At 38.9% G+C, this 13,029-nt stretch overlaps 2 protein-coding genes across 2 annotated transcripts; both read right to left on the minus strand.

The window, feature by feature from the left end:
• Positions 1–1,085: 1,085 nt before the first annotated feature.
• LOC123985829 (P2Y purinoceptor 13-like) lies at positions 1,086–8,549 on the minus strand. Its single transcript, XM_046073735.1, has 4 exons — positions 8,366–8,549; positions 2,987–3,188; positions 2,516–2,905; positions 1,086–1,989 (listed from the first exon to the last, which is right to left on the minus strand). The coding sequence occupies exons 2-4, from the start codon at positions 3,167–3,169 to the stop codon at positions 1,531–1,533; spliced, it is 1,032 nt and encodes a 343-aa protein (XP_045929691.1). The 5' UTR covers positions 3,170–3,188; positions 8,366–8,549; the 3' UTR covers positions 1,086–1,530.
• A 1,787-nt stretch (positions 8,550–10,336) lies between these two features.
• On the minus strand, positions 10,337–12,570 carry LOC123986490 (P2Y purinoceptor 13-like). Its single transcript, XM_046074765.1, has 3 exons — positions 12,486–12,570; positions 11,677–11,751; positions 10,337–11,397 (listed from the first exon to the last, which is right to left on the minus strand). Exons 2-3 carry the CDS (start codon positions 11,717–11,719, stop codon positions 10,403–10,405), a joined length of 1,038 nt encoding a protein of 345 aa, XP_045930721.1. The 5' UTR covers positions 11,720–11,751; positions 12,486–12,570; the 3' UTR covers positions 10,337–10,402.
• Between the last annotated feature and the right edge of the window lie 459 nt (positions 12,571–13,029).

Raw genomic sequence — 13,029 nt, forward strand, 5'->3', positions numbered from 1 at the left:
TATGAAACTGTCAGCACCCACCTGTACCTGCCTCCTATTTATCTGGCTCTTTTCTATCCCCAACTTGTGTCTGTGCATACTGCTTGGCTACACTATCTCCAGGGTTTATTTAATTTTCATGAATGTCATATAGAATTTCTCATAATTCACTACTGTGGGGTCATCTGTCAGAGGATTTAATCTGAGGGTGACGAACAGTCCTTCCCCTGGCTGCAGTCACCGCTCCGACCGCTCTGTAGCTCATTAATTTCCTGCCCAAATATCAGCTTCTGTCGTAGCCAACAGTGGGATGGAGGATGATCATATTTCATTATTACATTAATCAGACCCACATGCAGACATGATTGTAAATCAGGCCAGAGGTGACATTAATCCTGCAGAACCAGTTTGTGAATATCCTGAAACCCGGCTTCGAATTGTTGCGGTGGTGGAAAAAGTCAATATATTCTAGTTAATTTTTTTTCTACTCTTGTTCAATTCAAAAATTAATTACTTAGTGACACTACTGCAATATTGTGAAACACTTTATGCCCTATTTGCAAATGCTTGCAGCTTTGCAGAGCAATATGAGTCTGCAGCTCCCATTGGTCAATTGCTCAATTGTCAGGTGTCTCAGATACTGATCACCACTAGTAGTAAATAAAAAGATAAGTAAATATTATTATCTCTAGTCAGTGCTTACCATAAGGGATGCCGCTAGAAAAACCCATGATGGTATATTTCATATTTTAGCTTGAGTATGTTATTAACTGCAGTATGAATCATTTGATCTGTGTCAGAACTAGTGTGGTGGAGGAACTGGGTTTACTGGAACTGATATTGTCCTCAATTTTTATTGGCTGCCTTTGTTGCACAGCAGCATGCTGTGTATGTGAATGCATAATGTAATCTATCTTTTTCTTAGATTTAATGACAAATGCCATTTCAACACGTTTTAGACTCATGTCCTTCCCCCTTAACTAAATTGACCCAATAAATATGTTCATGTTCATATTAAGATTTCCAGCATAAAAGTTGAACACCATGCAATTGTATTGTGAAAAATCTAAATTTTATTATTATTTCTATTTATATTGCACATACGGTGTGTACATATGTGTGTGTGTGTGTGTGTGTGTGTACGTGGTGTAATAATTGGAGAATATGTGCTGTCAAGATGTTTAGCCAAAGTTTTGTGAAGGGAAAGTGCAGTGTGAACGAGATTAGAAAGAAGGAAGTAGAAAATGACAGTAAGCACAATTAAGGAAATGTGTTGGATGACTTAGCAGACACAGGGCGGTTAAAAATGTTAAAAAACAGTAGTCATTCTTGACATGAAACTTCATGGCCACCTCCAGACACTTTTTCTGTTTCAGAACATTGTCCATTAAAATATTTTGCATTACATTCATTTTACAGAGTCATCAAGATAAAATGGTATTTAAAAGTAAAACAACACGTTCTTTTAGGCCATGTCTCATCCCACCTTGACAGTTAAAGTTATTCATGTGTGCCAGTGTACATTGTCCTGTGTGTTACTGTGGCATCTCATTATATGACTAGTCTGTTACTTTGGGTGATCTGTGTCATCTCCAGCTGAGTTGATGTTGCTGTGGGAGACTCCATGGCACCCTTGTGGAAATGCTTACGGCAGAGTGTGGCTGTAAGTCTTTTCCTGAACACCTTACACAGAAACACATAGATAAGCGGGTCCAGACACACATTAGTGGCTGACAGCCACAGGGTGGTTTCCTTGGCAATGTAGAGTGCGTTCTGTGCCTGGCAGTGACTCATCATGCTACGTGTTTGGGTTAGGGTGTAGGGAACGCGAGCAAAGTGAAAGGGGGCAAAGCAGATGAAAAACACCCCCACCACTACAAACACTTTTGCCTTGGTTCTGCGACTGGCTGCTTTAGAGCCGCTCTTTGAGGCTTTGTATGACTCATAAACCTTCTTACTGATGAATGTGTAGCAAACCACCATCAAGGCCAGTGTGCCCCAGAAAACCACCTGAAGGGACACATAAGCATAGCATTGAGCAAGGAAGTGGCTTCTGGCTACATTTCTCACAACAATGGTCAGTTGTTGTCGCTTTCTTGCTGAGAGTTAGATGAGAAGATTGAGACCACTCTCATGTCAGTACAGTAAATATGAAGCTACTGCTAGCTTACGGTTAGAGTGGAAACAGCGGGTAAATGGTTAGCCTGTCTCCGTCCAATAACAAAATCCAGATGGCAGCACCTCTTAAGCTCACTAAATAAAATGTTATGCTGTATCTCGTTTAATCCGTACAAAACTCAAGTTGTGGTTTTGTTACTGTTCCTGGCCAGGAAATAGTCTGACACATAATCCCTGACACAAAAGCATGCTGTGTGTTTTTTAGCCTTTTAGTTTTTACATGTAAACAAACCTGATGTAATGTGTTGATTGACTGTACAGTCGCGAGAGTGGTATTGATCTGCCCTTCAAACTCTCAGCACGAAAGCGAATAAGCGTATTTCCCAAAATGTCAAACTGTGGCTTTTTTAATAGCTACCTGACAGAAGTAGTTGAATCCTTCATGCCAGAGCAGGCCGGCTTTGCTCTTCATGGAGGAGCACTTCAGTTTGCCTCCATAGACCCGTGGTGGCTGGTCACTTAGAATAACGTTGGGTAATGCTAAAGATAACATTACCACCCAGACAGCAGCACTCAGCACCTGACCAACACGAACCCGCTGCAGGGGACACTTCCCAAACGGCCTGACTATCTTTAGGTAGCGATCCAGGCTGATGAGGCCTAGCAAGAGGATGCTGATGTACATGGTGATGTAGAAGAGAACCGCAGAGTATCGGCAGTGAAAGGCACGTAGTTGCCAGGAACCCACACCTGCGTCACTTAAAACTCTCAGAGGGATGGTCAGGGTCATCAGCAAGTCTGCCACCACCTGTTAATGAAATATTTATTTTTTTGTTGTTGTTCTGCACAGACACCAAAATGTACACAGCAAACGCCACTCATGTCTTACCACATTTTTTAGAAAAACCACAAATGTTGAGGTGCTGGGGATGCTGAAGAAGATCCATGCAGCCAGGGAATTCATTATCAGGGCAACTATGAAGAGGAGGCTGTATAGACAGGGGAAAACCACAGCTGTCACACTGGTGTCCCGAACACACTTGATGGAAGTGTTTGACAGGGTGTTGTTCATCTTCTGATCTTTGGTGGACCTTCGGAAAGGGGTGAGAGAGGAGAGATGATAAAATAAGACTAAGACTGATCCATAATGCAGATACAGGGAATATACACAGTGAAGTTATAAAGAAATGTTGAAACATGCAAAGAATTTATCTGCTGTTTGCAGAGTCTTCTGGAAATCTCCCAAAATAACTGTAGCAGGCTTACTCTGTGTGATTCTTGTTATTTTTAACTACTCCTTTCATAACTAGTTTTAAGACTTATGTCTAAATATTACAGTTTCTTTCTGTCTGAATTAAACAACTACCAGCCACTTTCAGGAGCATAAAAATTTACCACATTTAAGGGGTCACTCAGTTATGCCAATTTAGTTCAGAATACCGAGATGCACTTAATATACAGTGATGAAGGCGTGCAACCACGGGCGTAGAATTGGTTAGGGATGGGACATGTACCTATCCAAATCCAGCAACTACTGAATTGTCCTAAGCAATAATAATTTATACATATATATAACCACTGTATGCAACTCAAAAAAATGGTACACAAACGGTTAACAGTCAAATTAGGGAGAATAGCAAAAACCGAAAGTTGCAAATTGTAGTATTAGGGCCACTGTTGGAAAAGTATAATAGCAATCTAAGATTTTAAGAATTTAGTCAGAATATGAGATTAAAAGGTGTATAAAGTCATAATAGAACAGGTTGCTACCAGTCATATGTGAATTTTTTAGTATTTCCTGGCAGTCTACAGTTAGTTAGACTTGAGTATATAGTTTGGACTGTACTGTGACGTCTTTACTCTGACCGGAAGCTCTGTGTTGCTGTCCCTGCATCACTCTCACTTAGAGACACCTTTGCTCTGTTCTGTGTTCTTCCCACTGAAACGTCTGTTAGCTGCAATTTATCAGATGGCGAAGTTAACATTTATGTGGATTTGGGTTGAGATTTATGCGTTTTTCCGTTAGTTTCAGTTTTCCACCTCCGATGAAGAGCAGGACACACTTCTCATTCAGTACAGTGCCTAAATATTATAACTTTATTCTTGAGATGTCAGAGAATGCAGATGTGAGATAGATGTCAGGATTCAATGGCTGAAAAACAAGATTTGGGCCCAACGCAAGACATAAAACTCAGTTGGATCAGTTCTCTTAATAAACAAACACAAAATGGACAGCTTACTGTTGTCCAAATGCAAAAGGGAAGCAGTCCAGTAAAACAAGGCAGTCCAAAAAGTAGGGCTGCAACTAATGATTATTTTTGTAGTTGACAAATGTGTTAATTATTTATTTGATTAGTCGACTAGTCACGATTATTTTTGTCTCACCCTAACCCTTATTAAACCATTTAACTAATTAAATATCTTTCAAGTCAATCACTGATCTCCAACACACAGCCTATCTAGCTAACATTATCATTAAGTGAATGAGGTTTACTATTCAGAATGAACACTAGTATCTACGCCAGGGGGAAACCAGGGAAGAAGACAAGACAGTGTAGGCTACTTCTATAATTCACTGGTTTAAACTAACTTTAAAACTTTTAACTGTTTAACAAATATTTTTGCTATGGAACTATATAAAATAAGCAAATTAAAAGCAAGAACCACAACTTTACACTAACAATGTAATGTTTATTTAGAATAATAAAGCGAAAGTCCCTTTTCTTGCTTCTTCTCTTGTTTATTTTTCCTAAGTGCTTATAAGTTTTAGGCTGTAACTTAGTGGAGAATGTTATGTAGGCTACAACACGAGCCAGCTGTTTCTTGATTTACGTTAAACCATTACTCAGATTATAATGACAGAGTAGCAGCGGTATGAACATTGAAACTATCTTACAGTTGTGGCCTTTCCTCTGTCGCTGCTGCTCTGTTGTTGTTGTTGCTGCTGCAGTGGTCTGAGATCAGAGGGCTCTGTGGGCGTGCCGGCCCTGGGTGTGATCTGATTGGCCGGCCGGCAGGCACCACTAACCTTGTTGGCGCTTGTGGAGCTTCTCAACTCCGAAAAAGTGCAAGCTAATTTTTTGATTCGCCATCAACTTTCATAAAACTGCCAATATTCAAGTTCTACACAGTTGATTTCTCATCTCAAAACTGCTCTAAAGTGTAATTAGTGATTAAATAGTGTACTAAACTTGTAAAAACAAAAAACGTTCTGCTGTTACCAAGCGGGAAGCTCATGGTCTGAGACGTAATTCCAATGCAGAAGTCCCTTAAACCTGCATTCTATTGAACGGCCAGCAGGGGGCGACTCTTCTGGTTGCAAAAAGAAATCCGGTTCCTTAGGAATAATGGTAAAATGACCCTACTTTTGACCTGGTTTATTACCTCAGTAAACACTTTCCTAATGAGTTTATGGTTTCAGTTGTTTCATGTCTTCTTCAATACAACATGATGTTCATTTAATAAATTATGGTCCCATTTAGAGGAAAATAGACTATAAAGCAGAGTATGCTTCAGGACGGGATTGTCTATGATTGACAAGTCGTTACCATGGTGACCTCTCAATCTAGCTGGAGTAACTCATACCCACGGAACTGTGTAAATTTAACCAGTGCCGTTGAAAAAGCATATTAGGAGTTGGCTGTTCACTTTCTCTGGTGAGTACTGTAGTTTTAAGCGTGGTGTTCGCTAGACAAAATTGTCAGCCCTGTTAAAATAACAGTTGACGTGAATAACAGATGCACCTAGCTGAGCAATCTAGCTAGCTCCACGCACGGCCATTAGCTCCACCATCTCGTCACGTCCGGTGCCACTGGTTGCAAAAACTCAACATGGCGGCACTCTATCGGCCAAACTTGAGGCTTCAAAACGGCAGTCCACAAATCAACGGGTGACGTCACGCTGACTACATCCACTTCTTATGGTGCGTTCAATTTGACATGGGAAGTCGGAATTTCCGAGTTCAAAGGTCAGAATTTCAAAGGGAACGCCCCTTAAGTCGGGATTCTGTCTGACAAGTCGGGAGAATCGCACTACTCCGACTTCGTGATCCCAGATGGCTGTCGGGGTATCAACAGTTAGTGAAAGCTCTAGTTTATACTGTTTATTAGCACTTCTGTGTACTTGTGTCTCATAGAAATGTTCATAGACAAAGTGCTGTCCAACAGCTGTATGTGGTAGTGTTGCTACAGTGTTTAGTATAAGTAAATACCACACAATGTGTTTTTTAAAAATTAACCAGCGTATCAATAGCTAACCTGGCTAGTTGTAACAACGGCTATCCGACTTGTTAACTGGAACGCCGTCAGCTCGGGTGTGACGCCATTCCCAGCTCCGACCTCCGACTTCCGAAGTAAATGGAACGCACCATTATATACAGTCTATGGCTGTTACCCTTTTTCTCCATTGCTTTCCACGTCTCGCATGAATCCTTCTTCTTCGTGAGTAGTCTTGGCATACAGTGGAACCTAGCATTCCATGTAGTAAATTGCAGTTAGAAATTAACAACCACAAATGTTCTTATTCGAAGATGGCTATCGCTCCCTTAAACGGCATCTTTGGAACAACGTGTCAACATTGAAATTTCACATCAACGACATTTTATAGTTGTCGTCGATTACGTCGATTGATTGTTGCAGCCCTACCAACAAGCAAAGAAAACCTAATCCAAACCAACTATTTTCCAGAATGGCAGGCAAGTGAGACAATATAACTACAAAAAAAACTTGACGATGCACAGAACTCAAATGACAGAAAGCATATACAAGACGGTCCAATGAGGTCTGAATAGAAACACAGGCAACAAATACAATAGCAAACTGGCAATACGGGACACATCAGGTGTAACACATTGGGGTAATCAGAATGAACTAGAACAGAAAAAACTAGACAGAAAACTAACTCTAACCCTAACCCTGGAAACAGGTGCAGACATTTAAAAACTAAAACAGGAAACAGGACAACAGAAAGAAACAAACATGAGACACTGACTGGGAACAGAAAAGCACACGAACAAAACAGGTAAACATGCAGATCAAAACCAAAACAAGCATGCGACAACACAGACCATTTCTCAATAAAACACAGAAACAAGCAGACAATAGACAAAACTCACAGACACAAATCTAAAAAAAATTAAAAAGAATTAATAATAATAAATAAGGCACCGACTGACTTGAGTTGTGTCAATAGATTTTTCAAAGTGGAGAAAGAGCAGAAAAGGTTCTGGAATACAGGAGTTATTAAAGTCCAGTGGTTTATAAATTAATTAACTTATGTTTGAACAGGTGCTACATGCATATTTAAAGAGGTAACTTCCCCAAACAAAATATACAAAAGAAGAAGGAAGACTGAATTATGCCTACATTGTACATACTGTTGACTCAGCAGGGATCATATTAAATGAGAAAAGTTGATCTACGGGAGAATACACTATACATACAGAATGAATGAGAGCCTTACTGCATTAAATTCCATTGTACTTTTATATTTTGAATTGTCACCTGCTGCCTGAATTTTGTATTTCCCCTAACAAAAAGACATTTTCACCATAAATATATGCAGAAATTGGTACAGATAAAAATCACCAGAAAATTAAATGTTTAACACGCAAAATCCCCAGACCTCCCGCTTAATATGTCTCCATTCCAATGTTAAAAAGAAACCTAGACCGTTGCATCCAACAACTAGCCTAGATATTGCATGTGTTCATTCCGAATTCTCCTCCTGTCTGACAGAATATCTGCCTTGTGTGCTGTCTTTACAGTGAAGACCTTAACAGCTTAGAATAACATCGGTGCCAAGAGCAAGTGCTATGGCAACCATATACACAATATTCTCAAAGATTTGTCTGTTTAAGTGTGATACTTATGTTGATTAGGTCTGTTAAAGCTATTGTTACACACATTCTATCTTGCCCGGCTTGGACTGGTATTTTATCTAGAAGATGAACTTGTAAAGCCAATAACTGAGTTTTACCTTCTTAATGTCCTTATTGTCTGTGACTGCAGGGCTCATGAAGAATAATGAATAAAGCAATGAACGTCAGTATTTCAAAAAAAAAAAAAGGAAGAAGTGAGATCCAATTCCCCTTTCTTCTTCTTACCAAATGCAATGATAGAAAATCCAACATTGAAAACCTCTTAGTGTTACTTTTAGTTCTTCAATCAAAGAATACCACTTCTGACCTAAAGACTTTCAGGCTCTGTCTTATATCTCTCTCTCTCTCTCTTTGTGTGTGTGTGTGTGTGTGTGTGTTTGATGCTCTTACAATGGGTGGTCTCTGGAGCTACTGTGTGGCTGTCTTGTCACAATCCCAATGAGTTTGCCAGTCTTCCTCTGGGTGAAAGACCCTTCCTTCCTTGCTTCCTGTCCCAATTGTCTGCAGAGAGGCTTGTTCTGCTCCGTGCCAGTCCTCCTGCCTCCGCTAGCTTGCGTCAGTCTCAGTAACTGTTGACAGGCAAACACCAAAGGCATGGACTCATTTCTCAACCCACATCTAGCGACCTCCTGCACTCCTCTGCTCCTCCTTCCACCCTGCAGCTTATGTACCCCACCTCCTATGTGTCTGTCTTTTCTCATCATGAGACTGATGATTAAAAGCACCAATCAAAGAGACGAATTAAACAAATGCTATAATGAGAGAGAAATGTAATGCGCCTCTATCTTCTCAGAGTGTTTTTGTGGTTCCCTTCAATTCATTTATCATAAATGCAAGCAGTGACATGTATGTGGTTAAGACCACATGTACTCCGCGAGTCTGCTTATGATAACTAACATCATCTGTAACTATTGTCTAACCCAAGAAACTACAAGTAAGTGATTAAACATTCCCTTCCACTTATATCTGATTAAGTTTTGCCTTTGCTTGGAGTTTTATTCCCTTTTGTGCTGTTTTGATAAAAATAGTGCATTCTGAGAACAACATTTCCTGTGTGATTTCACTTGATTTTGGGCCAGGAAATGTGACCAATGGGAAAGAAAAGTAGCTGGGACATGTACATGTTTACTACAGGTTCCCAAGTGAACTTTCAACGTATGTTACAATAACGCATTCTTGTTTAATCAGAATCTCTTTTACTGTAAGTACCCACAAAGACTATAGGACTTAATAAATAATCAGAATGGCAGTTAACCCCAGATTACCACATTTTATTTTATTATTAATTTTTATTTAGACAGGTAGTCTCATAAAGATCGGGATCTCTTTTGCAGGAGAGACTGTACAAAAAATAATACAGTTTAAACATAGGCTGATGCACAGACAATTCACAGATACATATTATACATATTCACACTTAAGAAAAGCATTTACAAGTAGGATTGCAAATACATAAATACAACCTTTTTTTAAATGCTCAAATAAAAGAAGAGAATGCAACATCATATGTTTTGGTGCTCATTCCATTTGTATGCAGTACAGTATTTACCAGCAGTCATATTTTCTGTTTCAGTCACAATCTTAGCAAACCCTTTATTGAGTGTATAGTGGAAAGAAAGAAGAAACTTCATTTGCTCAACTGGAATATACAATCAGGGCCCCTTTTTAATGGAAAATAAATATATATAAAAGTAGTTTTTATCTGAGAATAATATCTGAGAATAATAATTTAATTTAAAGAATAATTTTCTGTTTATTTACGGATTCATTGTTATAGTTTCTTTTATAGCTTAACACCTTATTGATAAAAAGAAACATGTAAGTAAAACTGACTTGGTCCTTTTAGCCCACATCTTTTTATTATTTGCATTAACTATCCATGGTGAGTGCAGAGTGGCATGCTACAAAATGATCACATTGGCTTATAGACACATTGCAACATTGCACATGTGCAACACCCTATTAAAGACATGACCCAGTTTGACTGTTACCACAAACACAGTACATGAAGTGTGCGATGCAAATGTCAGCTTTCGCTTTAACTTGCTTTGCATGGCACCTTCATTTACAGTCCCACACCTAGAACTGTATTTGTCTTTGGATTTTGAACTTCCAGAGCTGCTATAAAACTGTTTTGTTGACATGGAAAAACTGCATTATAACATCACCCCTTTGTCTCCTGTTTATCTCAGCCATCCTTATTGTATTTCCTGTTAATGGTTTTCAAGTTATTTGGAGCGACGCTCTGACAAGACACAAAGCAGCAAAGCACAACTGAACACAACACAAAGTAAAAAGTAACTGCAGTAAATAGCAAAATCTTAATATATAATGCTGTATAAGTCAAACAATAATCTGACATTCAGTCTGCAAAATCTTCAGTAACATCTAGCCGTGGTATAGCATTTTCATGACCTCTTTCAGAATCTACTCTGTGCCCTCTGCTTTCCCTGCTGAGGCTACTCGGCATAAGAGGGAAACATTTTTCATCATAGACACCAGCTTCTCCTTGAACTCCCTACACAGAAAGACATAGAGGAGTGGGTTCATGCAGATGTTTGTGGTGGCAAACCAGAGACAGAGTTCCTTAGTAAACCTGCCCTTTAAGTAAAAGCAGCCCGTTGGAACGTAGTTGACTTGTTGAAAAGTGTACGGGATCCTCACAATGTGGTACAGTCCGAATGACACAAAAAACACCACAACAACAAGAAAGACACGTAGTTTGATCTTCTGCTTCCCCTGGTTGTTATTGCTGCCAGAGTTTCTAAAAGACTGGATAACCTTGTTTGTGATGCAAATGTAGCAAACCGCAATGACCACGCTGACAAGCCAGAACAAAACATTCAGGTATATTACTGTTCTTTGATGGAGTTCAAGCCCAGCTGGTTCTTTCAGCGTCATACAAGAGGTGATCTTGGTCAAATTGCCTACTGATTTGTTACTAAACATGATATTTGGTAAAGCTGTGCCTCCAAACATTATTACCCAGACTAAGCCTGATATCAGTTTGCTAAAGGTCAGATTCTGACCAAACTTGATGCGGGGTGCCACGATCTTGAAGAAACGGTCGAGACTTATTAACCCCAACAGGGTGATACATGTGTACAGTGTACTGTAGAAAATGACACTGAAAAAACGGCATGAAAGTACAAATAATAATTTTGACGCAGTGGGCAAGTCGCTTGCAGCATTGATTGGGATGATCAAGGTCATGATAACATCAGCAGCTACTAGATTTTTCAGGTACACCACAAAGGTGGAGGTGGACTTGAGGTGCAGAGACACCCAGGCTGCCACACCATTCAGCACCAAAGCTATGGGGAACATTAAAAAGTAGAGAGCTGGGACTAAATTTGGGTAGTAGATGAAACCGTCACACTCCAAACCGTTGGCCAATGTTTGATTCAGTGGCATCACTGCACCTGAGGAAAATAAAACCGTTACATAATAATAAATTATAATCCAATGTTATTATAAATACATTATTTGACCCACAATTCAACTTGTCAAGAAACATTGTCATGTAAGCTATAAATTATGCATTTTAAACAAATTGTCCCTCTGAATATGTGCAATGTTCAGCAGTTCATGATTCTAATAGTATCCCACAGTCGCTGAGAAATAATTCAACAAAAAATAATTTGTGTGAGTTAACTTAGTGTTAAGATCGGGAGTGTGGTGACGTTGAGTTCTCCACTCACTTTCCTGGTTAATGTCAAGGGGAGGATCCATCCATTCCTCCATCGTCCGTCACTTATTCGAGTCAGGATTGTACGCTAAGCAAAGCATATAAATAGGAGCAGCATGTCATTTATGGTGGTGTTTACTACAAAGTAGTGTATATAAATGTGTTTTTTAGTATAATATTTTCCATTATACATGTATGTTTTCTCCAACACATTTAGTCATATTTTTTTCCAACCCTAACCAAAAAAGTGAATTAATAAATAAGTATAAATACATTTGAGTACAGATTCAGAATTAAGTAAAGGGAGCATATAGGTTTCCTTGCCCTGGTAGGACTGCTCATTTTTTCTTTATACACATATACACGAGAAGAAGTAACTATTTCAACTAATTAAAAACATGGAAACCTTATTATTATGAACGTTATCATTTAAAAACAACATATTTCATGTAGGAAAGTCTCTTTCCCCTACTAACGGAACACAAGGCTCACATTTTTCTAAATTTTCTAAATCCAAATCAAAGCCATTTCTTTATAGTATGTTTTAGCTGGTAGTGAAAAACATTGTTTCAGATTGATTAAGTTGTTTTTTGGCTTCATTATTTTTTTTGCATTCACTGAGTGCATTTTAACTTAAAACATGCCATGCTTTTGTTGTATAAAAGTACATTATAGTTAATGTTTTAAGAGACCTCTTCAGAAGGAGATGTTAAAGGGATTAGCTGAGCTGCTATCTTTGTTATCACGGATTAGACTATCATTGATCAAATTCTACATTATCAACTAATGATGTAAATAAGATACATTTTGATAATAACTTACAGTTGATGACTTGATTTCCTCTTCTCAAACGCAAAGCTGCAAGATGGACATCTGTGACAACGCACTGGTATGGCAGGTGTTTAAGACACACTTTTGATTTTCCTAGAAAACAAATCAACATTTCAGCTGTGATAAGACTGGCAATCATATGCAAAAATAGGAAAAACTTCCTAGTCTTTAGCCAAAAGCAAAACAGATGTCATACACTCAGTCCACTGTGTAAACACCACACAGAGCATCTATTGGATGAGATGAAGTCTCGGATTCCTTTAGCCCCCACATGAACCTCAGACATCGCTATTTCTTGTCTTACTTTTTGAGATGGAGCTGAGCAAAGCTTAGTGTTTATGGTTGTTTACAGAAAAGAACCTTCGATCCGAACTCTCGCGCATTCTTAATACAAGTCATCATCCTCTCAGTCATTAGCATAATAAATGTTCCTGATATTAGTGTGACCTTAGCTCTGAGCATCATTTGGAAGGCTAAATACACATAATTTGTTTCCCCACTTACCATCACTGTATTGTTTATTGTTGGAAGAAGA

The sequence above is a fragment of the Micropterus dolomieu genome, linkage group LG17 (genome assembly GCF_021292245.1).
Source record: "Micropterus dolomieu isolate WLL.071019.BEF.003 ecotype Adirondacks linkage group LG17, ASM2129224v1, whole genome shotgun sequence".
NCBI lineage: Eukaryota > Metazoa > Chordata > Actinopteri > Centrarchiformes > Centrarchidae > Micropterus > Micropterus dolomieu.

Excerpts from the sequence above, each read along its gene's own strand:
- LOC123985829 (XM_046073735.1), bottom strand. The coding sequence starts at position 3,169 with ATGAACAACACCCTGTCAAACACTTCCATCAAGTGTGTTCGGGACACC. Across the intron at positions 2,906-2,986 it reads TGGTTTTTCTAAAAAATGTG|GTGGTGGCAGACTTGCTGAT; the intron begins GTAAGACATGAG and ends TTTCATTAACAG. Across the intron at positions 1,990-2,515 it reads GATTCAACTACTTCTGTCAG|GTGGTTTTCTGGGGCACACT; the intron begins GTAGCTATTAAA and ends GTGTCCCTTCAG.
- LOC123986490 (XM_046074765.1), bottom strand. The coding sequence starts at position 11,719 with ATGGAGGAATGGATGGATCCTCCCCTTGACATTAACCAGGAAA. Across the intron at positions 11,398-11,676 it reads CCTTGACATTAACCAGGAAA|GTGCAGTGATGCCACTGAAT; the intron begins GTGAGTGGAGAA and ends TATTTTCCTCAG.